This window comes from Megascapheus bottae, chromosome 36, assembly GCF_031878675.1.
Source record: "Megascapheus bottae isolate mThoBot1 chromosome 36, mThoBot2.hap1, whole genome shotgun sequence".
Lineage (NCBI taxonomy): Eukaryota > Metazoa > Chordata > Mammalia > Rodentia > Geomyidae > Megascapheus > Megascapheus bottae.
The window spans coordinates 4,773,385-4,799,668 of NC_143544.1; the positions used below are offsets into that span (position 1 = coordinate 4,773,385).

Below are 26,284 nucleotides of genomic sequence, written 5' to 3' on the forward strand. Positions count from 1 at the left end.
TTCTTGTATGAGGAAACAGAGGCTGAGGGTTGCAGGTTTCAGTGGTAAGACGTACGTTATCCCAGCCTACGGTGCTTTTTTACACCAAGCCACATCTGAGGTAAGACAGGCCCAACTGGGTATGAGGTGTTCAAGTAGTGCCAACAGTAATCCTTTTAGAACCATCTAGTATACTGGGTTGGAACCATCATGTTAGTATCCCTTTTTCTTTACACCTGACTCACTTCCCAGTACCATGTAATAGTTACAAAGTTGAACCAAGTGGATGGTGAGGGCCGGTGTTGCAAATATTTGACTGACTCAGCAGGGTCTGTGTGCCAGGGCTGGATGCTAGTTCCCTAGATTACCTCCATTAGACTCCCCTCCTCCCGCAGCAGCAGCTTCTGTCCTCTTGGTGGGTAACTCCCTTCCTGGACAGTGCTGAGTTGTGATAAGGCCTTCCAAAGGCATAGTAGAGCCCAGCCCACATTCACTGATGTGAGTAGCACAGTTCAAAAGCTCCTTCTAGCTCTTGGGAAGGTCTTCAAGTTTCAGAAACTTTTAAAGCCTCATAAATATCTTACCTGCAAGTCTTTATTAATATCTTTACATTACAATGGTAGCACTTCATCTAGATATCTCTGGTCCTGTTCTGGTCTCACCTTTGGACTTGGTGCTCCTGTGTTCCTTCCTTCTGTCCCCAGGTTATCTCTGTATGCCCACCTCAAACACATGTGAAGATGCAAGTAGATCAGAGTATAGAGATGTTGGAAAACACTGTTTTTTTGTTTTAATTCGTTTTGAAAGGAGTAATCTAAGAGCAGCTTTGTGGCAAGTCTAGTTGCAGTCAAGAGACTTCTGGAAACTGTATCGAGCACCACAGTATGCTGCCTGCCTGTGCTGTATTAGGTACAGTTCTGCCAGCAGCCAGACAAGCTCCCGCTGCAGCAAGCCCGAAAACCAGAAAGTTCTAGGATGGCATCTTCTGAGCATTTGGAACAGCCTTTTGACCGTCATTCCCATCCCTGGCCATCCAAGGAGAACAATTTTCCGAGGTATCCGGGAGAGTCTACAGGCTGTGTTCTTGTTCCCCTTCTGCACATGCCTGGCACTGTGCTGCAAGCTGCTCTCCTTAGCTCTTTTTGGTTTTCACACTTAGCCTGATCTGAAAGGTCCTTCCAGCCCTCTATAATGGCTTCATGGATTGCCAGTTAGCTTGTTTTCTGCCACAAGTAATGTGTAATTAACTCCCTTGTACATAAAAGCAAAGCCTTGTACTTTAGACATAAACTGAGTAAGCTTAATTTTTCTGACTCTCCAACCCACAGCATGTTGTGCTGAAAAGAAATTTGCTCCATCTGTTCTTCGGGGGACGAATATAAGGAAAGTTATAACTTACTACAAGGGATAAAACAGAGCAATCATTTAAGGCTGGGGCATGTGGATTATTGGCAGAGCACATGATTAGCATGCACAGTGCCCTAAGTTCATCTTTAGTGCTAAAGGGGATGGGGTGGGGGGGAAGAGAGAAAGAGAAAGTCATTTAAAATAAGGCAGGAAAGGGGAGCCGGGAGCATGGCCTAGTAGTAGAGTACTTGCCTAGCAGGCCCAAAGCCTTGGGTTCCCTGGTACCACACACACAGAAAAAGTCAAATGTGGTACTGTGGCTCAAGTGGTGGAGCACTAACCTTGAGAAAAGCCCAAAGACAGGTCTCAGGCCCTGAGTTCAAGCCTCAGGATTTGCAACCAAAATAATAATAATAATAATCAGTAAAAAGCTGGGTGTGGTGGCTCACACCTGTAATCCCAGCTACTCTGGAGGCTGAGATCTGAGGATCAAGTTTCAAAACCAGCCCAGGCACTAAAGTCCATGAGACTCTTACCTTCAGTTAACCACTAGAAAACCGGAAGTGGGGTCATGGCTCAAGGGGTAAGGCGGTAGCCTTGAGCTGAAGAGCTTAGAGACAGTGCCCAGGCCCAGAGTCCAACTTCCATGGCCAACCAAGGAAGTAGTGCAGTGGTTCAAAGTGTAGAGTGCTAGCCTTGAATAAAAGAGCTTAGGAATAACACCTATGCCCTGAGTTCAAGTCCCATAACTGACCCCTCCTCCCCCCCAAAAATAGTAAGTATACCAAAATTAAGCTGTGCACTGGTGGTCACACCTATAATCTTAGCTACTCAGGTGGCAGAAAAGTCTGCCAGACTGTTACCTCTTATAAACTACTCAGAAAAAGCCTAAAGTGGAGCTACTGTGGCTCAAGTGATAGAGTGCTATCCTTGAGCAAAAGAGGCCCAGGGACAGCCCCTAGGCCCAGAGTTCAAGCCCCAGGACCAGTAAAAATAGAACAACCACAAAAAAACAACAACAAAAACAGTGAAACTTGGCTGGCAAAGTGGCCCATGCCTGTAATCCTAGCTACTTCAAAGATAGAGATTGGAATGATCAGGGGTAGAGATCGGGTAGGGAAAAAGTGTAAAAGATTCCTCCTCAATAAAAAACTGGGTGCTGTAGAGCTTGCTACATAGCTGTCATTCCATCTATGTAGAAGCACAAATAGGAGGATGGCAGTCCAGGCTGGCTCTGACGTAAAATCAAGACTATATCAGAAATAGCTAGGCTATGTCCTAGTGATTCATTCCTGTAATCTTAGCTACTTAGGAGGTTGAGATCTGAGGATTACTGTTTAAGCCAGCCTAGGCAGAAAAGTCACTGAGACTCCTTCTCTCCAATTATCTAGCAAAGAAAGCTCAGACGGGAGGCAAGGCTCAAGTGATAGACTGCTAGCTGTGAGAGGAGAAAGCCAAGTGAGAGCATAGGACCTGAGTTATATTCCTGGTACCAACCCAAAAATAATTTTAATAGGGCTGGGAGTTTGGGCTAGTGGTAGAATGCTTGCCTAACATGCACGAAGACCTGGGTTCGATAGAAAAAAGCCTGAAGTGGTGCTGTGACTCGAGTGGTAGAGTGCTAGCCTTGAGAAAACCCAAGGACAGTGCTCATGTCCTGAGCACTGGCAAAAAAAAATAATAATTTTTAAAAGACTTAAAGCAACAAGTACTGGGTAGCCTAGCTTAAGTGGTAAAGGACCTGGCTAGCAAGTGCAAAGGTCTAAGTTCAAACCACACTACAGCTAAAAAATAACAGCAAGTGCATAAGCCTTACCAAGCTGAGCTGCTCTAGCACTGTTTAACTGCTGATAGGCTGCCCATCCCCTCGAGGGTACCTGAAGACGTCATTTACCCAATGATATGTAGTGAGCCCTGGTTGCTTGTCAGGCCCAGGGTGTGCCTCTGTGAAATGTAGGAGTACTTGGAGAGGTACATTACTGAAGTTCTCTCTAAAAAGAACAGCCTCTTAGAGGACTTTTCAGGTTCATCTTTAGAGAAGCTGAACGTGATTCAAGTGTCTTCAGGAGGAATTCCTCCTTGCCTATGTCAAGTTGGTGGGGTTTTTTTGTTTGTTTTTTTGTCAGTCCTGGGCTTAAGCTCAGTGCCAGAGGACTGTCCTTGGGTTTTTCTCAAGTCTAGAGCTCTACCACTTGAGCCTCAGCACCACTTCTGGCTTTTTCTAAGTATGTGGTGCCAAGGAGTCAAACCCGGGTCTTCGTGCATGCTAGGCAAGCACTCCACCACTAGGCCAAACTCCCGGCCCCTAAGTTGGTGTTTTATTAGCTAGCTTAGGGATGCTGTAACATGTTCTTCCACAGTAGGCTGTTTACCTAAACAGACTAGCGGCTTGAATTCAGGGCCTCCTGTTCTCACTCACACTGAGATTGTGTGCTTATAGCTGATGCTCTACCACTTGAGCCATGCCTTCAGTTCCAGTTTTGTTTTTTCTTCTGCTAATTGGACATTAGTTTGAAGCCTCAATTTCAACTTCCTGAGTTGCTAGAGTTATGGGTGTGAGCTACAGTACTTCATATATATATACATATATATATATGTATATATTGCACCCAACTTTCGTTGTCCCTTTAAAGTCACATTTGTGCAGTCAGTTCATTTAGGAAATCATTTTAGTGTTTCAGAGGTAGTTGCAGAAAGGAGAACTTCATTTACTATCTCAGCTTCCTATCTGGGGGGGGGTGCAAAGAATTTTTACTCCCCTGTTCCTTCTAGCAGATCTCCATAATGTGTCTAAAAAGCGTTTGACATTGGCCTATTGGTGCTTTATCCATGGCACCATGGCCTTTTTTTTTTTTTTTTTTTCTGAATCAGAGGTTGACACTGACTGGAGGTGGGGATCTCAGTAGCAGGAAGGAGTGGGTGGGAGTAACACTTTGTGGAGTCTGTTGTCTCTACTGTATGAAAACAACCTGTTAGTCTTCTGGGAGTCATATGGTCTTCACTTCTGACCTACAGTTCCAGGAAGGATGAGGCAAGTCCTAGGCGCTGTGCCTCCCTCTGCTCCATCACTGAAAGGGCTGTGGTCTCAGAGGCACCATTTAGAATGGAGGCTTGACTGCCTTCACATCTGGCTGACCATATCCAGCCTTCGGAGTCATCATAAGTACAGCAGGGGAGCAGTCAGTGATACTTGCCAGGACCACTGTATCACAATCTCATTCCAGGTATTCTGCATATAGAAAAGGCTTCAGGGCTGTTGCACTGTTTTAACCCATGATCGTAGCTACTTGCAAAGCACCCAGAGTACAAGGTTGGTCCCTGTGCCATTACTTGAGATGCTCTCTATTCTTTCTGTGAGGAAAGAGCTGTAAGTTGATGAGTTTCCCCAGTTTTTATATCCTCAGCCTGACCTACTTTTCCTAAAGGTTAGGCTATAGCGTTGTATTACAGGGTAAGGATTACATGTGCAAATTAGCTGAAATCCTGCCAAACCTGTACTATCCTCTTTTATACCTGGACTCTGCAGGCCTGAAACCACAGCAGGCCACCTATGGCAGGCTCGCTTGGGTGAACGGAGCAGGCCAAGTCTTCCAGAGCAGGCAGCTGACTGCTTTTCTCACCTTCAAGTGTTAATACCCACTGATGGTACAAATTAAAAATTCCATGTCAGGAATATATCTTGCCTTGGGTTTCAAGAATATCATTTTTAGGGCCAGGAGTTTGGCCTAGTTGTAGAGTGCTTGCCTCGTATGCAAAAGACCCAGGTTTGATTCCTTGGTACAACACACAGAAAAAGCCAGAAGTGGTGCTGTGGCTCAAGTGGCAGAATGCTAGCTTTGAACACACACACACACACACACACACACACAATCATTTTTAAAGGCTTCTTTTTTGGCAGTTGCTGCCCTTGTCCCAAACCATATGTTTCCTATGGCTTAGTAGCCATGGATACTGTGACTTAAGAACAAATGTAGTCTCAATGGCTACAGTTATCTATAAGATCAGCCAACTTTAGAACATGCTGCCTGGTGTAGGCCTAGCTATATCTGTTGACTCTCATTTGATGAGCCGACTGTCAGTCATGTATGGTAACACAGCCATAGTTTACAATGCTCCCAGGTTCCTGATTCCCGGGGATTCATGAGATCTTTTCTACTGTGCACTGAGCATGGTAGATTCACTCCAGGTTTCCTCTGTTCTGAACATGTGAACGGGTGTTGAAAACTGGTGGATGAGAGGGCAAGTCATGTTTAGCTGTGCTTTCATTTAAGAAATGTTCTGACTTTTGGTGGTATTATTGTGTTCTGTTTTTTGAAACATGAAGATATACTTTAAGCTGAAGAGTTTGGATGAACCCTAAGTAGTATTGCACACTTTGTACTCCCCAGCTGCTAGGGAGACAGAGATTGGGAGGATTTCAGTTGGGGGCCGGCCCAGACAAAGAGTTAGCAAGATCTCCATCTCAACCAGTAAAGCAGGTGTAGTAGTGAGTGCCTGACAGCAACACAGAAGGCGTAGGTAAGAGGATCACTGTCTGAAGCTGGCCCCGGGTAAACATGTTACACCCTACTGAAAAATGAAGCAAAAGAGCCTAGGAGTATGTCTCAAATGAGGTCCTGAGTTCAGATCCTAGTACCACCAAAATGAACTTTGCAGCTTGTGGGCAGAGATAGGAGGGAAAACTTGGCAGGAAGCAAAGGAAGGGGTGATATTGTCCAAAAAGAATTGTATTTATTTGACTTACAAAATGGTATCTCCTACTACAACACCTTAATAATTAACAATAAAATTATATCAGAGAGAGAAAAAATAAAAGAGAGAGAGAGAGAGAAAGGAAAGAAAACAAACAAAAAGAGTGGGTGGTTCATACCTGTAATCCTAGCTCCTCAGAAGGCTAAGATCTGAGGATAGTGGTTCAAAGCCAATGCAGGCAGGAAAGTCCATGAGACACTTATCTCCACCTTAAAAGCTGGAAGCAAAAGTGGAACTGTGGCTCTTTTTAGAATGCTAGCCTTGAGCAAAAAAAGCTCAGAGACAACTCCCAAGCCTTGAGTTCAAGCTCCAGGACTAGCACAGGAGAAAACAAAACTTTGGGGATTGTTTTGAAATGTTAAGCCCTTTTCAGAGTTCAGCTAACCCAGTGGATGTTCTTGAGAGTTCTGCTCTGTCGAAACCTCTAGTATGGTTTGGCCTGTGCAGTCTGGCTCAGACCCTTCCTGTGTTTCTTTTTTGCCAGTGCGTGGATCAAAGTGGAGCAGCTAAAGCCCTACCATGCTCATAAAGAGGAAATGATAAAGATCAACAAGGGTAAACGGTTCCAGCAAGCTGTGGACGCTGTTGAAGAGTTCCTCAGGAGAGCCAAAGGGAAAGACCAGGTGAGAGAGACGGCAGTTTCCTTGGACACCAGACTGGGAATTGTGCATAGCTCCGAAATATGAAGTGTCACCAGACATTTCCATTCTTAGGAGATGCCTGGAAAGAGAGGAATGGGCTCTAAGATGCCAGTCTCAGCTTGCAGCCCCATGCCCACACCCGCCTTTCTGAGGAGCATGTTGCCATTAGGAGGAGTAAAGTAGCTCAGCTTTTGAGTGTGGCACAGAACTTAGGAGTACAGCCTCTGCCCTGGCTTAAATCCCACCTTGTAGCTTTGGGACCATGGACAGTGACTTGGTTTTCCCCTGACACAGGTGGGCTGAGCAATGACCCTGTTCCAGAGGGTGGCCGTGAGCATAACTCACAGAAGTTCCTGTAGCAGTGCGCGGCCGTGGCGGTGGCGTGGCGGCAGCACAGCTGTGGTAGTGGTTATCATTATTATTGTTGAAATTTCAGACATCATCCCACACTTCTGCTGATGACAAGAGTCGGCGTAATTCCAGTGAGGAGAGAAGTAGGCCAAACTCAGGTGATGAAAAGCGCAAGCTTAGCCTGTCTGAAGGGAAGGTGAAGAAGAACATGGGAGAAGGAAAGAAGAGGGTGACTTCAGGCTCTGCAGAGAGAGGCTCCAAATGCTCTCTGAAAAGAGCCCAAGAGCAGAGTCCCCGGAAGCGGGGTCGGCCCCCAAAGGATGAGAAGGTTTGTCTTACCACATAGCTTCCGGGACTCCTGACTTCCTTCCTATGCCAGCTAAAGCTGGGCTCTAGAGTACTTCCGCTCACCCAGTGGGCACTGAGTCCTGGGCCAAGTGCTGCCCTAAGGAATCCTGCAGCCCAGATGGAGGTGGACATACAGGTGCTATAGGAACAAGAGGCAGAGCGCGCCCCCCCCACCAGCCATGGCCACCCGATCTGGTGGGCAGACCATGGAAAGACTAGCAGGAAGGGAGGGAAGAAGGCACAACCAAGAGAGGCGTGTGTTGGCGTGAATGTCTCTGCACAGGTTGAGGACTGGAGTTGAATAGATGGACAGACCAGGTTGGCCCTGGATTGTAGATAGAGAGCCTGGAGATCGAGGTGGCTGTGTGACCAAGCTGTGCTTTAGTGATCCTGGGGGAAGAGAAAAGGGGCTCGAAGACAATGCCAGGAATGACTCCTGAAAGAAGCGTGTGTGACACCTGTCAGAGAAAGCATCTTGTGGAAACAAGGAAAGCAGACATCACACGCTCTACTCCTGGGGAAATGGCAGTGATTGCTTCTGGTGTGCATGGAATCCTAGGGTCAGAAAATGGCGCTGGCTCAAGGAGGAGAAGAGAGCTGTCTCTGTGGGGGTCTGTTGTTGGCAGGGCTGGGGATATAGTAAAGGGCTATGTGCAGGAACTATGCAGTCACTGTTCATGGAACTGATGTGCACCAGCCCTAGTATTCTGGGGTTTTGTGTTGATGTTTGCTTTTTTGTCAGTGGTAAGGCTTGAACTCAGGGCCTTGAGCTCTCACTTGACTCTTTGTTTGGCCTTTTCGCTCAAAGCTGGCATTCTGCCACTTGAGCCACACCTCTAGTTCTGCTTTTTTGCTGGTCTAGTGAACCTTGCTGCCAAGGCTGGCTTTGAACTCTAATCCTCCAGATCTTGGCCCCCTGAGTAGCTAGGATTACAGGTCTGAGTCACCTGCACATGGCTCTCAGGTATGTTGTAAATGTACTGAATTTCCGGCAAGCTCTAGATGAGACTGGAGGTTCAGACTAAGGAGATAAGGCTGGAAAAGGATAGGTGAACCCAGAGACCACTGAGTTTGCTTGGAGAAGTGAGGAGGGACAAGCAGAGCAGTGCCCTGCTGCAGAGATGATATGTGGTTGGGGTTGGTAGACTAGAGGCTACATCAGGTGAAATCAAATGGGATTGGCACATGTTTTACCGTCTTATTGGCAATTTCTGGGTCTAGCCTCAGGAGAACACAGGGCTGATCATTAGCAGCAGGACAGAGGGAGCAGAAACCAGATGGCTGGTGGGGAGAGTGGGGGATAAGGCAGGCAGTAGAAGCCTCTGGAATGACTGTGCAGGCACAAAGGGCTCGAGTGTGTGGAAAGTGAGGGGCTGACTGCAGTTGGGGTCTGGCCAGGTGCTGTTCTGGCCAACAGGCGCCAGGTTGTCTGGTTTTCCTCGAGCGAAACTAGGGATGCATATTGGTATGTAAAGCATTCTAATTTTACATGTTGGAAGCTAATTCAAATTTAAAAATCACTTGTATGTCTGCTGCAATATCCCTGTGTGTGTGCTCAAGCTGCGGCTGCTTCTGTGTGGTCCCTTCCTGGACAAGGTTCTTCCCACTGTCCTAAGGGGCCTTCCCTCTTCTGACCAGGAGGGGTTTGGAGACTTGCATACCTCAATGTGGGAAGCTTAGAGAGCAGCATAGTTCAGTCTGACTCACAAAAATGTGATCTGACTTTGTAATCTGTTTCCTTGGGGTCCTCAAGAAATTTGGGCTGAGAGGTTCTACCTTCTAAATCCATGTTGTCTCAAGGCAAGCATTTCTCCTACCTTTATCTCCTTCCCTTTGGAAAGCAGCGTCCTCCTTTTAGATGAAGGGAAGTCCAGAGGCGAGGTTAGGATGAGGGCCCTGGTTTGGATTGCTAGCTGCAATCCCTGGCTGGGTTCCTAGCCTTGGTTTCCTCATCTGATGGTGGTGCCTCATGGTTTTGCTATGAGGACTGGGTGTGTTGTCAGGCAGAGGGTGGAGCATAGGCCACAGACCTCGAGGTATCTTGTCCAGACCCACCAAGCCTAATTGTGGTGAGCAGCCACTTTGGGACAGCCTCCAAGTCCCTGTGTGAGTTTGCTTCTTCAGGCTTCTCTTCAAGCTTCCAATGGAAAGTACTTTGCCTTGGGTGCTGTATTCATTTGGAGAGTAATAACATGAAAGCAGGTGTCAGTCCAGACGTTATAGCTGCTGTTGCTTCTTTGTGGGGATTTTTCTGCACAGACTTTGTGCCTGCCCTGGCCTCCCTTGAAAAGAGTGGATAGAACTTGACTGGAAGTACAGGACAGACAGATGCTTCCGCCCAGTACCTGCAGATGTGTGAAGAAGCCTGTGCCTGGCACTGGAGTTGTAGTGTGTCTTCTTACCTGATCTATGCTGGGGGCGGGGCGGGGGGAGGAATAGAGAGCTAAAAAGCTGCCATAGTACTTTATTTGACTAGCAAGCTCCTTTCAGAAGCAGTACAGCATGGGCTGGAAGTTTGGCAGGGTCCCAGGTAAGTTCCATTCCTGCAGAATCTTCTACCCCTGGAGATAATGGAAAAGGCTAACCTTGGTCTTAGAGGTGTCACCTGCATGAATCCGAATCTGAGACACGGGCTGATAAGAGCCTTCACATGGCGCACTCACATCTCTCCCTAGAGTTCTTTCTAGTGTTCTGAACTCAGGGCTACAACTCTGTGGGAGTTATATGGACAGGTCTTGATTCTCCTAAAATTTTAACCTTCTACCAGGAGAGGCAGTTTGAGAGCCACAGTCTTCTTGGTCCTGACCTTGAGGTCTGTGTTTTTCTTGTTTCCATTATGCCATCCCTAGAGCAGCACAGGTGACCGTAAATGTAAAGTACACTGGATGCAATTTAAAATTCAGTTTCACTGTCGCCTAACCTGGTGTCAGGTGCTCTGTGGTGACGTGACTGGGGCTCCTGGGTCAGACAGCACAGACACAGAGCATCTGTCACTGCAGAATGTTCTTTGCAGCAGCCTTCTTTTTTCCCCCCAAACCTCTCTCTGTCAGATGGCTACTGCAGCACTACTACAAGCCAGATTCTGGAGAAAAATCATAGCTCAGACAAGGCTCTCCAGGAGGAAATTCTGTCACCGCCTCAAGAGGGATTGGACCTCAACAACATGCCAGATACTTAAGCCCCAATGTAGCCTCTGGAGTAGACAGCTGGCAATATTTTTACTTTTCTAGATCATCCTCCTGATAAACCAGCCCTTGAACCAGAGTACCTGAGTTTAAATTCTGTCTGCCTCACTAGTGGGCAGCACCTTGGCCAGAGCTGCTCAGAGCTCTCCACACCTTGATCTTTCAGAAAATGGAGACGTAAAGAATTCTGTCATGAGATGTTAAGGGTTTCATGAGGCCACCATTGTAAAAGCCCTATAGGTCAGCTTCACATTCTGTGGAGGAACAGAGGGGCCACGTCAGAGGCACAGAGCCTCCACCAAGGACATATCTTCTGGAAGAATGTGTCTGGCACTTTGGAGGTCCTGTGGCAGGTGTGTTGTGCACGCAGGGGCGTTGGTCTCTCTGGAGGACAGCTGCAGACCTTGTAGTTTCTTTAGCGAAGTTTTAGCTTCACTCCCACTGTGAGACAGGAAGCTAGATTTTGGTCTGATTTATCTTTTTTTATTTTTAATAGTATTGAAGTTTGGACTGATGGCCTTGTACTCTGTTGACACTCTACCACTTGAACCATACTTCCAGCCTGATTTTTTGCTGGTTATGTTGGAGATAAAGTCTCCCAGATTTTCATGATCCTTGAGATCTCAGCCTCCTAAGGAGCTAGGATTGACTTGACTTTCAGAAAATAGCTGTTATGTGGAGACTAGATTGCAGGGGTACAGTACAGATGCGAGGAGCTTTAGTTTGACATCAGGCAGGTGATGGCAGCAGGTTCAGGTGTTAGGAGTAAGGATGGTGACAGTCAGGACAAGTGTGCAGTGGTAGAATTACAGCCACTGCCAGTGGGTTAGAGGATGAGGCATCAGAAAGGTCTCCAGAAACCCCCTCCCCAGCCTATAGAAAGGCAAGGTGGTGGAAGATTCTGGGTCACATGGGATTCATAAAGATGTTCTACTGGAAGCATCAGGGGACCCACTAGGGAAGGAGGGAATGAGTGGTAGTGAAGAAAAAAAGCAGAGTAGGGACCCTGGGCCTATGAAGGCTGGAAGACCACCCTGAGTGTGTCAGCCTGTCTCAGGTTCCCATTGCAAACCCGGGCAGGTGCAGCAGCAACAAACAGTGAGGCTTCTTCTGTAACATGTGGTGGGTTCCTTCTGACCCTGCTGCTGCCGTCCTGCTCACAGCTCACCAGGACCTTTTCTCTGTAGCTCTTCACTAACACTATCAGTGGGTATGCAGCTTAGACACTTGAACTAGGGTAGAGAAGGCTTACTTTGTGTTGTGTAAACAGGAAATTTGCCCTATTTCTCCCCAGAGACGGTCAGCAGACCTGTGGCTAGGGATCAACTTGAATTTGTAGGAGTGAAGATCAAGACTCAGTAGGACAAGGAGTGAAGTGTCCTGATACTCTACTTTTCCCTCTGCAGGACCTCACCATCCCTGAGTCCAGTACTGTAAAGGGGATGATGGCAGGACCCATGGCCTCATTTAAGTGGCAGCCTACTGCAAGCGAGGTAAGGAGCTTTCCTAGCAGGCCAGACCCCTGGCAAATCAGATTTCTGGCTTCTGGGCATTGCTAGGGGATCCTCTTGTCTTTTTCTCCTCTTTTGCTTTTGTTTTGTTGTTTATAAAACACTCCAGAAGACAGCAGATTAAAAAGTAAAACCAAGCCAGGCGCATGGCTCACGCCTGTAATGTTAGCTACTCAGGAGACTGAGATCTGAGGATCAAAGTTCAAAGCCAGCCCGGGCACAAAATGACCTGAGACTCTTCTTTTTTTTTTTTTTTTTTTGCCAGTCCTGGGCTTGAGCACAGGGCCTGAGCACTGTCCTTGGACTTTCTCAAGGCTAGAGCTCTACCACTTGAGCCTCAACACCACTTCTGGCTTTTTTCTATGTATGTGGTACCGAGGAATCGAACCCGGGTCTTCGTGCATGCTAGGCAAACACTTTAACCACTAGGCCAAACTCCCGGCCCAATCTGAGACTCTTATCTCTAATGTCTAGAAAACAGAAGTGGGGCTTGGCTCAACGGTAAGGTGGTAACCTTGAGCTGAAGAGCTCAGGGACAGTGCCCAGGCTGATTTCAAGCCCCAAGACCCACAAAAAAAAAAAAGTAAAAACCAGTCAGGCACAGTGGCTCCCACCTATAACCTTAGCTACTCAGGAGGCTGAGATCTGAGGATCAGGGCCCAAAGCCAGCCAGGGGAGGAAAGTTCATGAGACTCTTGTCTCCAGTTAACCACCAGAAGAATGGAAGTAGTTCAAAGTGACAGAGCACTAGCTTTGAGCAGAAGAGCTCAGAGATAGTACCCAGGCCTTGACTTCAAGCCTCTTGACAACTACCACCACCACCCAAAAAAGGAAAATCCTCCACCCTGCAGAGAAGAGCTTAGTCTGCCACTCAGCCATTAGACTTGGGATTGTACACCTTTATTCTATGTGTGTGTGTGTGTGGTGTGTCCACTTCTAGGTTTTTGCTGGTTAATTAGAAATAAGAATCTCATGGACTTGCCTGCCCAGGTTGGCTTTGAACAAGAACCCTCAAATCTCACTTTCTGAGTAGCTAGGATTTACAGGCATGAGCTATCAGCATCCCATACCTGTGTCACTCTAATGGTTGGAATGATACCCAAAAGTGGGGTTATTCTGCTGGATCGCATAGGCAAGTACTGAGAAGAGTCCAGCTAGCACGCTGGACTAGGAAGCAGAGTGGAAGTAGCTTGACTGAGTGCTCTGTCTTCTGATTTCAGCCGGTCAAAGATGCAGATCCTCATTTCCATCATTTCCTGCTGAGCCAGACAGAGAAGGTGAGTCGCTAGGAGGCTTTCCACCCTGGCTCAGGTTGGCCACCAAGAGTGGCTACCTCAGCCAGAGCAACTGGCAGACGTCTGTGTCAGCCCATAAGCCACATGCTGTCAAGGTTCAAAATAAACCAAAAGAAAGTTAGAGCCCAGCCATCTATGTGGCTGACACATTCAAAGTTACCTTCAGAGTCCTCAGCAGGGGGACTCTGTCAGGGCATACTATCAGCCTCTGTGGGGGACCCATGTCGACTAAACCAAGAGCCAACAATCCCGCAGCTGGCAAGGGAAGCATTCCCAGCACCTCCTTATGGTTTAAGCCAAGGCTGATAGTCTGGCTTTCGGTGACCTATTCTGTAAATCCGGCATATGACTCAGTCCCTCGGAGTGTCAGTGTGTTTGGCCCCTAAGAACCTCTTGAGTCTTGCTTCAGCCCACGGTGAGCTCAGTAGGGTGATAAAGGCCTGAATAGAATTATGATGAAGACCCATTAGTCAGTCCATTACATGGTCTTTTTCCTCCCTTTTTATTAGCCAGCTGTCTGTTACCAAGCAATCACAAAGAAGTTGAAAATCTGTGAAGAGGTATGTAGACTCCCATGTTTCTCTTCACTTGCCTCTTGGTGGGTAGGCTAGATAATTTGTGCTTCCTATCCCTAGGAAACTGGCTCCACCTCCATCCAGGCAGCAGACAGCACGGCCGTGAATGGCAGTGTCACACCCACAGACAAAAAGTAAGTATTGACATTAACCTGGGATTGGGTTCTGCCATCCCAGAGATGGCTGGGATCAACTGCAACGATGCTAAAGTTGAAGACCATAGTTGTTATACAGATCCTTATTGAGTCTCTGTGGGACAGAAGCTCAAGAGTTGTCGCTAAAGTGCGCTTGTTTCAGAGGTTAGGTTCTCAGCTACCTGGAAGTGGACTCACCAGGCACTGGGGCCACATGCCTGTAATCCTAGCTACTTACAGGGCTGAGATCTGCAGATCAAGGCTTAAAGGTAGACAAATCTGTAAGACTCCTCTCCATTTAATCAGCAGAAAGCCAGAAGTACAGGTGTGGCTCAAGTAGTAGAGCATCAATTATGAGTGGAAAAAAGCTGAGAGAGACCACAAGGCTCTGAGTTCAAGACCCAGCACTGTCACACACAAAAAAAGCCAATAGCTTTGTTCACCCGTGACAAAAATCTCCAAGAGTTACTACAGGAGATTGAGAAGGTGAAGATATTTGGAATAAAGCCTATGTCCTGTCCTGCCTTCTCCAGAACTGAACTTGCTCCAAGACTCAACTTTGCCCCTCCTCGTAGTCCCCTTAGGACGCAGATTCACATGGTAGGAAAGGTTTCTTTACTAAGAGGGTGTGTACTGAGCAGGTGTGAATTTCTTGTTTGTATCTTCTATATGAAATTGTTCCCCAGACCAGAAACAGAATAACTTTTACAGTAGAAGAGACTAATTTTGCAAGGTGTTCTTACTAAACTTCCCTGAAGGTAGAGAAGTAGAAGTGTGTTATGTTGTAGACAGGGGAGCATTGCTGGAGTTGCTGTGCACTTCCTTTTGGGGGCTAATGCAGAAGGTTTGGGGGCCTTGACTTTTTTTTTTTGTGGAGGTGGTTCATGGGGCTTAAACTCTGGCCTGGGCACTGTCCCTGAGCTGTTCAGGTCAAGGCTGCCACCCTACCCTTGAGCTACAGCCCCACTTCTCATTTTTCTAGTGACTAATTGGAGATAAGACTCTCTGGGCTTTGTATTGCCCAGCCTGGCTTTGAACCACAATCCTTAGATCTCAGCCTCCTGAATAGCTAGAATTATAAGTGTGAGCCACCTGGCCTAGCTTGTCCCTGACAAGAAGCTCAAGACTAGCACTCTTTTTTTTTTTTGGGGGGGGGTGGGACTTGAACTCGGCCTGCGCACTGTCCCTGAGCTCTTCAGCTCAAGGCTACCGCCCTATCCCTTGATCCAAGCCCCACTTCCCATTTTCTAGAAGTTAATTGAAGATAAGAGTCTCAGGTCCTTTTGTGCCTAGGCTGGCTTTGAACCTTCATCCTCAGATCTCAGCCTCCTAAGAAGCTAGGATTACAGGCCTGAGCCACCACCCGGCTAAGGCTAGCACTCTTATCCCTTGAGCCACAGAACCACTTCCAGCTTTTTCTGTTGATGTGGTATTGGGGTGTGGAACCCAAGGCTTTATGTCTGCACTCTACCCCTAAACCACATTCCCAGCCCCATAGGGTCTTCACTTCTGATCTGCATCAGGTAGAGCTACATAGCAAAACCTTGACAGAAGAAAAGAAGGGATGGACGGGAGGCAAGCAGGGAAGTGATAAGACACCATCGTGTAATTTGATGTGGATTGTATTTGTTTACTTTTAAATGAACACAATGGCTGAATCTGTGGCTCAAGCCGTAGACTGCCTGCTTAGCAAATGCAAAGCCCCAAATTCAATCCCTGCTGCCACCAGAAAAAATAACAAGGCTAGGCAAGGGTTGAGAAATAAAAGCAAGAACTTTACTGCCTTGGCCCTGAGCCCTTCAGCTCAAGGCTTCCACCCTATCCCTTGAGCCACAGCCTCATTTCCCCTTTTCTAGTGATTAATTGGAGATAAGGGTCTCATTTTGTTTAATGCCCAGGCTGGCTTTGAACATGATCCTCAGATCTCAGCCTCTTGAGTAGCTAGGATTATAGGCATGAGCCACCAGGCCCAGCTATAACTTAACTCTTTTTGTTTGTTTGTTTTGTTGGTCATGGGGCTTGAACCCTAAGCCTGGGCATTGTCCCTGAGCTCTTCAGCTCAAGGCTGTTGCCCTACCCTTTGAGTCACAGTGCCACTTCCCTTGATTACTATTCTATCAGCAGTTTCTAACTAGAATATAAAGCCACAACCTAAAATCGGTTCCTAGAACACTGTGATATCAGTTGCAGTGTTAGAAATCCAAACACATCATCCCCAAGTCTCTTAGGTTTCCTGGTACATGAAGAGGAAGAGAATTAGGCCGTCCTGATTGTTTGCATGGGGGAAATTGCACGACCAAGAGAAACTATGAATGCCACACAATACCTCGTTTTTTTTAAGCATCAGCATGAAACTTAGTGGATCAGGGTCCTGGTTTCATGGGGAAGTAAGTTTTATTTTCGGCATTTGATCCAAATGACAGGGTGTGGGCTGAACATAGCCTCTGTGCGGTGGGTGCTACAGCGGGGGGTGAGGGATCTTGGCACAGAGGAGCCAATTTGCAAGAGTGACTACAGATGTGATTCCAGAAGACCAGAAATACAGAGAAAATGGCAAGAAACCACAGGAACATGAACATGACAGACTGAGACATAAAGAAGCAGGAGTGACCTGGTCATTGTTCTGTGTGAGAAAATAAAGTACATAAGCCAAGGAAAGACATTAAGGCAAGATCAAAACCCTCTTAAGCAGATAGGAAGGACAAGTGTCAGGAAGGTGGAAGTGAAGGCAAGCACAGAAGATTGTGAGAAAGGATTTGTGCCCTGAGGAAAATTCCAGAGTGCAGGTGACAGACACAGGCCTGGAGGGGCAGAGTTGGCCTGAGCCATAGAGGCTATTCTTTGTGGGATTGAGGGTTTGGACCAACCTGTGCTTTGGAATTTAGGAACAGTTAGAATCCCACAAGAGAAGAGGTACCGTGTGTGTGCAGCTTGCCTGACTATAGAAAAACCTTTGGGCCATGTTTTTGGCATACTAAGTTTTAGCCCAACTTGGGCTGCAAGGAGGACATACTAGGCCCCATCCCAATCCTGACCTGATCATCTCTGTCTCTTTCAGGATAGGATTTTTGGGCCTTGGCCTCATGGGAAGTGGCATTGTCTCCAACTTGCTAAAGATGGGTCACACAGTGACTGTGTGGAACCGGACTGCAGAGAAAGTAAGTATTGAGGATCAGACATACTGGTCCCTGGGGTATGGGAAACTAATCAGTGTTTCACATAGAGTGAAGAAGAAACCAAACCTAATACTAACCCATAGATGTTATTTGAAAAACTAAGTGCCTAGAGATGGACATGCGGCTTCAGTGGTAGAGTGCTAACTAAGAAGCAAGCCCAGCAAATGTGATGTCCTAAGTTTAAGCCCAGTAATCACACACACACACACACACACACACACACACACACACACACACACACACACAAAGGATAAAAATGTTCTCAGATATTGCCTGAGGTGACTCACAATAGTTTTTCCATGTGTTTGCAGATCTTTCTCTGGCTGTCACCTTTAGGGTTGGAGTTATGCATAGGCAAACAGGGGTGATCTTAGATTCTAGACATTGACTGGTGCTGAAATCCTACTACTGCCAAAATAAGAATGAGCAGGATGCGTCAGCTGTCTATCCCAGGGACACGGAGACGTGTGGTTCCCTTAAAGGGTCTCTGTGCATCCTAGGTTTTCTTGGTGTTTTGTTTAGGGTCTGGGTATAGGGACAAGGAGTAGGCAGTTTGGAACTTGCTAGTCAGGTGCTCTACCACTGGCCCACCCACCCGGCCCCATGCTGTTTTATAATTAGAAAACCTCCATGACAGCCATACTGCATAGGGCGAGGAGTGTGGCCTAGTGGTAGAGTGCTCTCCTAGCATGTGTGAAGCCCTGGGTTCAATTCCTCAGTATCATATACACAGAAAATGCCAGAAGCAGTGCTGTGACTCAAGTGGCAGAGTGCTGGCCTTAAGCAGACGTACTCGAGTACAGTGCCCTGGACTAGCAGAAAAAAAAAAAAACAAAAACAAAGCAACCAAAAAAGTTGTATATAAGCCAGGTACTTGTGGTTTACACCTATAATCCTAGGTACTCAAGAAGCTGAGACGTGGAGGATCACAGTTTAAGCACAGACCAAGCAGAAAAGTCCTACCTCCAAACTAACTAGCAAAAAGCTAAACTGGAGGCATGGCTCAGGTGGTAGAATGCCAGCCTTGCGAGTATGAGGCCCTGAATTTAAACCATAGGGTTACCAAAAACAAAAGGCCTGCATATAAAATACTAAACTTGCTGGGTATGGTGGCTCACGCCTGTAATCCTAGCTACTCCAGAGGCTGAGATCTGAGGATCAAGGTTCAAAGCCAGCCCGGGCACAAAAGGACCTGAGACTCTTATCTTCCATTAACCTCTAAAAAATGGGAAGTGGGACTTGGCTCTAGGGTAAGGCAATAGCCTTGAGCTGCTGAGCTCAGGGACAGTGCCCAGGCCAAGTTCAAGCCACATGACCCACAATAAATAAATTAATATAATATAATCCTAAGCCTCTCATTACTGGGTGCCCATGGGGGCCTGGTGCGGACCCTTTGTTTTTTTTGCTCCCAGCTGGAACTCTACCACTTCAGCCACAGGTTTTTACTGGTAATTGGAGAAAAGAGTCTCTTAGACTTTTCTACCTGGGTTTGTTCCAACCTTGATCCTCAGATCTCAGCCTCCTGAGTACCTAGGGTTATAGGGATTCTAGGAGTAAGCTACAAACACCAACCTCTAATTCTTTGATTGCCTATTGTTCAAAGAAATAATACCAAAGTACCCATGATACATTTATTTGGTTAAGGTACATTTTACAGCAGTGTGGGAAGCCAGCCTGTAAAGGAATGGCAGCCAGCGGGAGGGGGCTCCCATCAGCCCTGCTTCCCAGCACAGTGCTAGGGCCCTGACTTTCTCTCCTGGCAGCTCTGCTGTCCCCATGCCCCCCTCAGCCTCCTGCCTGGAGGCCAGCCAGGTTCTGGGCCTGACTGGCATACTTGTGCACTGCCTGTAGCTCACGTTAGGATCTGTGACTTTTGCAGTGTGATTTGTTCATCCAGGAGGGGGCCCGCCTAGGAAGAACCCCCGCTGAAGTGGTTTCAACTTGTGACATCACTTTTGCCTGTGTGTCGGATCCAAAGGCAGCCAAGGACGTAAGGATGCCCCTCCCCTCAGCGCTCAGGTCGTAGCCAGGAGAGCTGGCTGGCCTCCTCCCCTTCTCCCCTGCACACCGAGTGAGTCTGCATGTTGGGGCTGGATTTCCCATCCAGGGGCCATCTCCCATTGGGAAGGGCGTTTGCCTGTATTGAATATAGGTTTGTTTCCCTTACTGTACCTGAAGTCTGCACTGAAAGGTTCCTGAGCATCTGTTGAGCTGAGAGTGCTTTTGGCCTAAGGGCCAGCTTCCTACACATAGCTGTTGCTGAATTTGAACTTGTTAGAAGTTCAAATGTAGTAGTCATCCTATTAAACTGGGTCAAATCCAAGTCAATCCAAAGAGGACCCAAAGTAAATAATGGGATCCTATTGAGAGGATGCAAGAACAAATAGGAACATTCTAGAAATACTAGCTTAACCCTGGCATATCTGGTGGCTCTTCCCTTTTCAACCTTAATAGTTAATTCCTAGTCAGGAAGTGAGCCAAAAAACCAACACATTCTGGTCTGCAAGAGCTTCTGAGCATTGACTGGGAGGCCAGGCTGTTGCTTCTCCTTTGTTTCCCTACAGCTGGTCTTGGGCCCCAGTGGCGTGCTACAAGGGATCCGTCCAGGCAAGTGCTACGTGGACATGTCAACAGTGGATGCTGACACGGTCACCGAGCTGGCCCAGGTATCCCACTGGCTCTGGATCATCCTTCCTATGGGGCTCTAGACCCAGGCTGAACAAAGCCTAGTGTGGGCAGTTCCCCTGTGGGAGAGCTGAAGGCAAAGACTGTCTGCCTCCTGTCCTCTGTAGTCTGAAGAGCCACAGAAAGTGGCAGCAGCCTGGGTGGAGGGCAGCCCTGGGACAAGGCTGTGGGCATCACTGAGAGGTAGCCCGGTGTGTGTGCTGAGGGCAGTGTCCAGTGAAGAAGTTTGCTCATCTGCACCACTGGCACCGTCTTGTTTGGTGGATGGAGCACGTACGGGGCAGCTTGGCTTGTGCCTTCTGCCGTGACTGTCTGTTGAGTGCATTTCCTGTCTGGCCTTACACAGACCAGTCTTTAGCAGCTGACATCAGTACAGTCAACTGGGTTCTTCATGTAGATTACTCCATGCCCCCAACTCTTGTTCTTCCTGGAACAATGAGAAGCCTGGGTCCCTCAAGACGCTCCTTGCCATGTCTGGGGAGCCCGTGAGGCACAGGCCTCCAGAAACTGTGGCTTTCCATCACAGGTGATCGTGTCCAGGGGCGGCCGATTCTTGGAAGCCCCAGTCTCAGGGAACCAGCAGCTGTCTAACGATGGGATGTTGGTGATCTTAGCGGCCGGAGACAGGGGCTTATATGAGGACTGCAGCAGCTGCTTCCAGGCCATGGGGAAGACCTCCTTCTTTCTAGGTAATGTGCCTGCCACCTCTGGGGCCGTGTCACACCTGAAGGTAGGGACCACCCCCGTCTTACATGGCCTTCCTACCAGGCACTCTAGGGGAAGGTTTGTGTTGGTGGTTAAAGTCAGTGACTAGAAGGAGCAAGAACCTGCTTTGTCACAGACAGGTGAAAGAGGCTCCCAGGTGTAAGGTGAGGGCAAGAAGAGAGGCCCATGTCCTATGCCTCCTTGGAATGTGATTTTGACTCTCTGCCCTTGGCAGGCGAAGTGGGCAATGCAGCCAAGATGATGCTGATTGTGAACATGGTCCAAGGGAGTTTCATGGCCACCATTGCCGAGGGACTGACCCTGGCCCAGGTGACAGGCCAGTCACAGCAAACACTCTTGGACATCCTCAATCAGGGACAGTTGGCCAGCATCTTCCTGGACCAGAAGTGCCAAAGTAAGTCGCCTTTGTTGTCTTCATACATCTTCCTTCATATTAAAGCAGAGGAGCTGGAATTCTCTTGGAATCATCCCAGAATGGTGCTCATTGGGTTCAACGTTACTCCGGATGGAGACCTACAGACTCCATACCTGGGACTAGTGCCCAGGCCCGGGCCTCACCTCTGCACATCAGTGGATACCAGAGGTTGGGTACGGTGGAGAGGCTGCTGGGGAGGCCCGTAGGAGGTCTTACTAAGGGTCCTTGAGTTCTTCTGATCAGTAGCTTTCGCTCCTCAGACATCCTTCAAGGAAACTTCAAGCCTGATTTCTACCTGAAATACATTCAGAAGGATCTCCGCCTGGCCATAGCACTGGGCGATGCCGTCAACCACCCCACTCCTATGGCAGCTGCCGCCAATGAGGTAACGTGACAGCACGTGGCCAAGTCCCAGGACCCTGCACCTTCTTACTGTGTTTGTCTCCCTCTGCTGAGCTTTGCCTTGCTCTTTTTCTTGCTTTTTTATCCACATTTTGTTCAGATAGTCTCACTTTTTATTCGGGGCTGACTCTGTGATTCTTCTACCTGTCGGGTCCTACACAGCTGAGGGAGAGGCTCATGCACCATGCCAGATGTTTTGTTGTGATGAGGATCACTGGCTTCTCAGGCTGGCCTTGAACTGCAGTCTTGCCAGTCTCTGTCTCCCAGGTTACTAGGATTGTGCTTTAAGCCACAGCTCTATTTCCGTATTGGTTTTTCTTGTTTTTGTGGATTTTTTTTTTTTGTGGTTGTTCTTGTTATTATTGTTGTTTTTGAGTGCTTAATTGAAGATAAGAGTCACAAAGGGATTTTTTTGCCCTGGCTGACTTCAAACTGCAATCTTCCGATCTCACTTTCCTGAATCACTAGGATTACAGCTTGTTCTGCTATTTTTAAGTTCAGGACCTTTCAACTTGAGTCTTTTTTCCTTTTTCTTTTCTTCTCCTCCTCCTTTTCTCTCTCAGGACCTTTCAACTTGAGTCTTTTTCCTTTTTCTTTTCTTCTCCTCCTCCTCCTCCTCCTCCTCTTCCTCCTCCTCCTCCTCTTCCTCCTCTTCCCCTCTCTCTCTCTCTCTCTCTCTTTCTCTCTCTCTCTCTCTCTTTGCCAGTCCTGAGGCTTGAATTCAGGGCTTGGGCACTGTCCTTTGGACATTTTATTTATTTATTTATTTGTCATGGGTCTTGGACTCTGGGCCTGGGCACTGTCCCTGAGCTCTTTAGCTTTATAGCTACCCCTCTAGCCACACCACCACTTCCGGTTTTCTGGTGGTTAGTTGGAGATAAGGGTCTCATGGACTTTAGTGCCTGGGCTGGCTTTGAACTGTGATTCTCAGATCTCAGCCTTCTGAGTAGCTAGGATTACAGGACACTTTTTGTTCAAGGCTAATCCTCTGCCACTTGAGCCATAATGCCATTTCTGGCTTTTTCTGTATATATAATACCAAGGAATTGAACCCAGGGTTTTGTGCATGCTAGGCATACACTCTGCCGTTAGGCTACACTACGGACCCATTGGGTCTTTTTTCTAACCCCTTAGTACAAATACGTAAGCCCTTGACTTTGGTCTTTCCTTACTGACTTCTTTGGTTTATGGATTAAAGTTTTACCTAGTGAGGCATAGTGACACACATCTGTAACCTCACATACTTGGGAGGTTGAAGCAATAGTATTAATTGAGCCCAGTCTAGTCTATGTACAACTAAAATTCACACTGAAATAAAAGTTTGCTCAACATTTGGAGTTTTTTTTTTTTTAAGGTATCTAATGGATATTGATTTCTATTATTTCTCTTGTGATCGGTAGACATGGTCATATGGTATTTTTTTATTTTTTTTCATTTTTTTTGTCTTTGTTTTTGCCAGTCCTGGGCTTGAGCTCAGGGCCTGAGCACTGACCTTGGACTTTCTCAAGGCTAGAGCTCTACCACTTGAGCCTCAGCACCACTTCCGGCTTTTTTCTATGTATATGGTACCGAGGAATCGAACCTGGGTCTTCGTGCATGCTAGGCAAGCACTCTACCAACTAGGTAGGCCAACCTCCTGGCCCCAGTCATATGATGTTTTAAGCTTTACATTTATCCAGTAGATGTGCTTCCTTGCTAGTGCTACTTCCTGTGCAATTTTTTTTGTTTTTTGTTTTTGCCAGTCCGGAGACTTGAACTCAAGGCCTGGGCACTGTCCTGGACATGTTTGCTCAAGGCTAATGGTCTGCCACTTGAGCTACAGCCACTTGAGCTACAGCACCACTTCTGGCTTTTTCCGTGTATGTGATACCAAGGAATTGAGCCCAGGGCTTCATGCATGCCAGACAAGCACTTTACCACTTGGCTACGGTCCCTGCCCCTACCTGTGCAGTTAAATACAATGTGAGTTCTGCCAAGTGTGGGGACTCACACTAGTAATCATAGCTATTTAGGAAGCAGAGATCACAAGAATTGTGGTTTGAGGTAAGCTTAGGCAAAAAGTTTGTCAGACTCCCATGACAACCAATAAACAAATTGAGTGCTACATAGGGAAGCGAAGATGGAGGATTGTGGTCCAAGCCAGCCCTGACAAAAAGCAAAACCTAGCCAGGAGCTGGTGGCTCACATCTGCAATCCTAGCTACTCAGGAAACTGAAGTCTTAAGGATCACAGTTGAAAATCAGCCTGGACAGGAAAGTCTGTGAGTGTTGCATTTCCAGTTAGCCAGCTGTAGTTCAAATAGTAGAATGCTAGCTTTGAGCAATGTTCATTGCCAACACAGGCAACTTAGACCTTGTCTCAAAATAAAGAGAAAAGGACTGAGGTTGTTTGTAGTTCAGTAGTAGATTACCTGCTTAGAATGCTCAAAACCCTAGATTTTATCTCTGGCATTGCAAGAAAATAAAGCATATAAGTCCTGCAGTTGCTGGATGTATTCTATAACTGTCAGACAAAATGACTCTTTTCTATGTCGTCTTTCAGTAGTAATGGGAAGACAGTAACTTCTTTTTTTTTTTTTTTTGCCAATGCTGGGGGCTTGAACTCAGTGTCTAGGCACTGTCCTTGGGCTTTCTCAAGGCTAGTGCTCTACCACTTGAGCCATGGCACCATTTCCCAGCTTTTTCTGTGTATGTGGTACAAACGAATGGAACCCAGAGCTTCGTGCATGCAGGGCAAGCACTTTACCACTAGGCCACACTCCCATCCCAACAGTACCTTTTTAGCCTGTTCTTTTCTGTTGCAGGAGAGCTGTTGAAATCTCTCACAAAAAAAAAATCAAAAAAAAAAAACAAAACCCTGTGCCATTAGCTGGGTGAGGTGGCTCACACCTGTAATCCTAGCTACTCAGGAGGCTGAGATCTGAGTCGAGGTTCAAAGCCAGACCTGGCACTAAGGAACCAAGAGACTCTTACCTCCAATTAATCACTAGAAAATGGGAAATAGGGCTGTGGTTCAAGGGGTTGGGCAGTAGCCTTGAGCTATAGAGCTCAAGGACAATGCCTAGGTCCAGGAGTAGAGTGGAAATCTTGAGCTGAAGTGCTCAGGGACAGAATTCAAGCCCATTGACCCACACACACAAAAAAAGAATAAAATTAAAAAAGAAAAAGAAAAAAGAAACCTGTGCCATGGCTCCTACCTGTAATAGTAATTACTTGGGTACTTACTTCCTAAGTAAAGATATGCAGGATCATGGTTTAAGGCCAGTCAATCAGAAGAGATAGAGAAACCAAATAACCAACAAAAAAACAGCCTGGAGGCATGACTGACAGTGTCAGCTGAGCAAGTGCAGGGCCCTGAGTTTAAATTCTAATACTACCTAAAAAAGAATCTCTAACTTGTATTATTACTTGCTTTCCTCCTTTAATTCTGTCTTTGACATTTTTAGGCTTTTAGATATTGATGGTTGCAGGTGTCTGTCTCATGAGTTTGACCTCTAGTTACTCTGAAATGTCTGTCTGCTGTTTGACATGTGTAGACATTGCATGCTTGCTTTTTTCATGTGGGATTGGGGTTTGCACTGTGAGACTTGAACTCGGAGCCTGGGCACCATCCCCAAGCTTATTTACTAAACGGTAGCACTATATTCCTTGAGCTCCACTTTTGGCTTTTTTTTTTTTTTTTTTTTTGCCAGTCCTGGGCTTGAGCTCAGGGCCTGAGCACTGTCCTTGGACTTTCTCAAGGCTAGAGCTCTACCACTTGAGCCCCAGCACCACTTCTGGCTTTTTTCTATGTGTGTGGTACCAAGGACTCGAACCCGGGTCTTCATGCATGCTAGGCAAGTACTTTAACCACTAGGCCAAACTCCCGGCCCGACTTTTGGCTTTTTTGTGGTTAATTGAAGGTATGGTGGCTCACACCTGTAATCTTAGCTACTGAGGAGGCTGAGATCTGAGGATTACGGTTCAAAGCCAGCCCAGACACTAAAGTCTGTGAGACTCTTATCTCCAATTAACCACTAGAAAATGGGAAGTGGGGCTGTGGCTCAAGGAGTAGGACCATAGCCTTGAGCTGAAGAGCTCAGGGACAGCACCCAGGCCCAGAGTTTAAGCCCACGACCGGTGTTGGTTTCAAATCATGATCATCAGTTCTCTGCCTCCTGTGTAGCTAGGATTACAGGCATGAGCTGCCAGCGCCCAGCTTTCATGCTTACTGTGTCACAGGATCTTCTATGTTTTTCCCATCTATGTCTCTACATTTAATGCTGCCTTTTGTAGACAGTGCCCTTCTGACGGTATCTGCCTTTTAGTTGGAGTATTTACTGGGTCGGCATGCTTTCAGATCATATATTTACAGGTCACTCATGCATGCACTTGAGGTAAGTTTCGTAGTTTGTGGCCATTCAGGCCACACAGTGTGATTTAGGCCCCCACACTGAGGAGCTCAGAAGTCATATCTTAAGGTTGACCAGTCCATGCACATTTAGCATCTGCATTGCAGTAGGGCTGCATTTACAGTAACTTTGGTCATGTTGCCCCTGCCTTCATCTGGTCTTTCCCACCACCTTAATTATGTGAGCCTGCCTTAGAATTCTGTTTTCATTTGCCTCTTAACTTTGGGGTACAATATGTGGCCTTACCTTCACAGGCTGTGTGGTCAGGCACAGGAGCACCCCTCCACACCCAGAGGATGTCTTGTAGTATCCTCCGGGCTCTTGTCCTGCCAGCAGCTTAAGTCCCTAGCACCCCGTCTTCGCAGCTGTGCA

The 26,284-nt window shown here is 47.2% G+C and overlaps 1 protein-coding gene across 4 annotated transcripts in view; it reads left to right on the forward strand.

Annotated features, from left to right (window-relative positions):
• The window catches only part of Glyr1 (glyoxylate reductase 1 homolog), a 35,016-nt gene that overhangs the window by 6,768 nt on the left and 1,964 nt on the right, over positions 1 to 26,284 (forward strand). Inside the window, exons 4-15 of one of the 4 annotated variants that reach the window (XM_090324946.1) lie at positions 6,563 to 6,701; positions 7,156 to 7,398; positions 12,010 to 12,096; positions 13,335 to 13,391; positions 13,919 to 13,969; positions 14,045 to 14,118; positions 17,177 to 17,276; positions 19,174 to 19,284; positions 19,859 to 19,960; positions 20,506 to 20,668; positions 20,920 to 21,099; positions 21,381 to 21,505. In XM_090324946.1, the coding sequence (XP_090181072.1) occupies positions 6,563 to 6,701; positions 7,156 to 7,398; positions 12,010 to 12,096; positions 13,335 to 13,391; positions 13,919 to 13,969; positions 14,045 to 14,118; positions 17,177 to 17,276; positions 19,174 to 19,284; positions 19,859 to 19,960; positions 20,506 to 20,668; positions 20,920 to 21,099; positions 21,381 to 21,505 (1,432 nt within the window). The remainder of the gene's footprint in view (positions 1 to 6,562; positions 6,702 to 7,155; positions 7,399 to 12,009; positions 12,097 to 13,334; positions 13,392 to 13,918; positions 13,970 to 14,044; positions 14,119 to 17,176; positions 17,277 to 19,173; positions 19,285 to 19,858; positions 19,961 to 20,505; positions 20,669 to 20,919; positions 21,100 to 21,380; positions 21,506 to 26,284) is intronic. The other 3 variants (XM_090324947.1, XM_090324948.1, XM_090324949.1) reach the window with 3 other exon arrangements.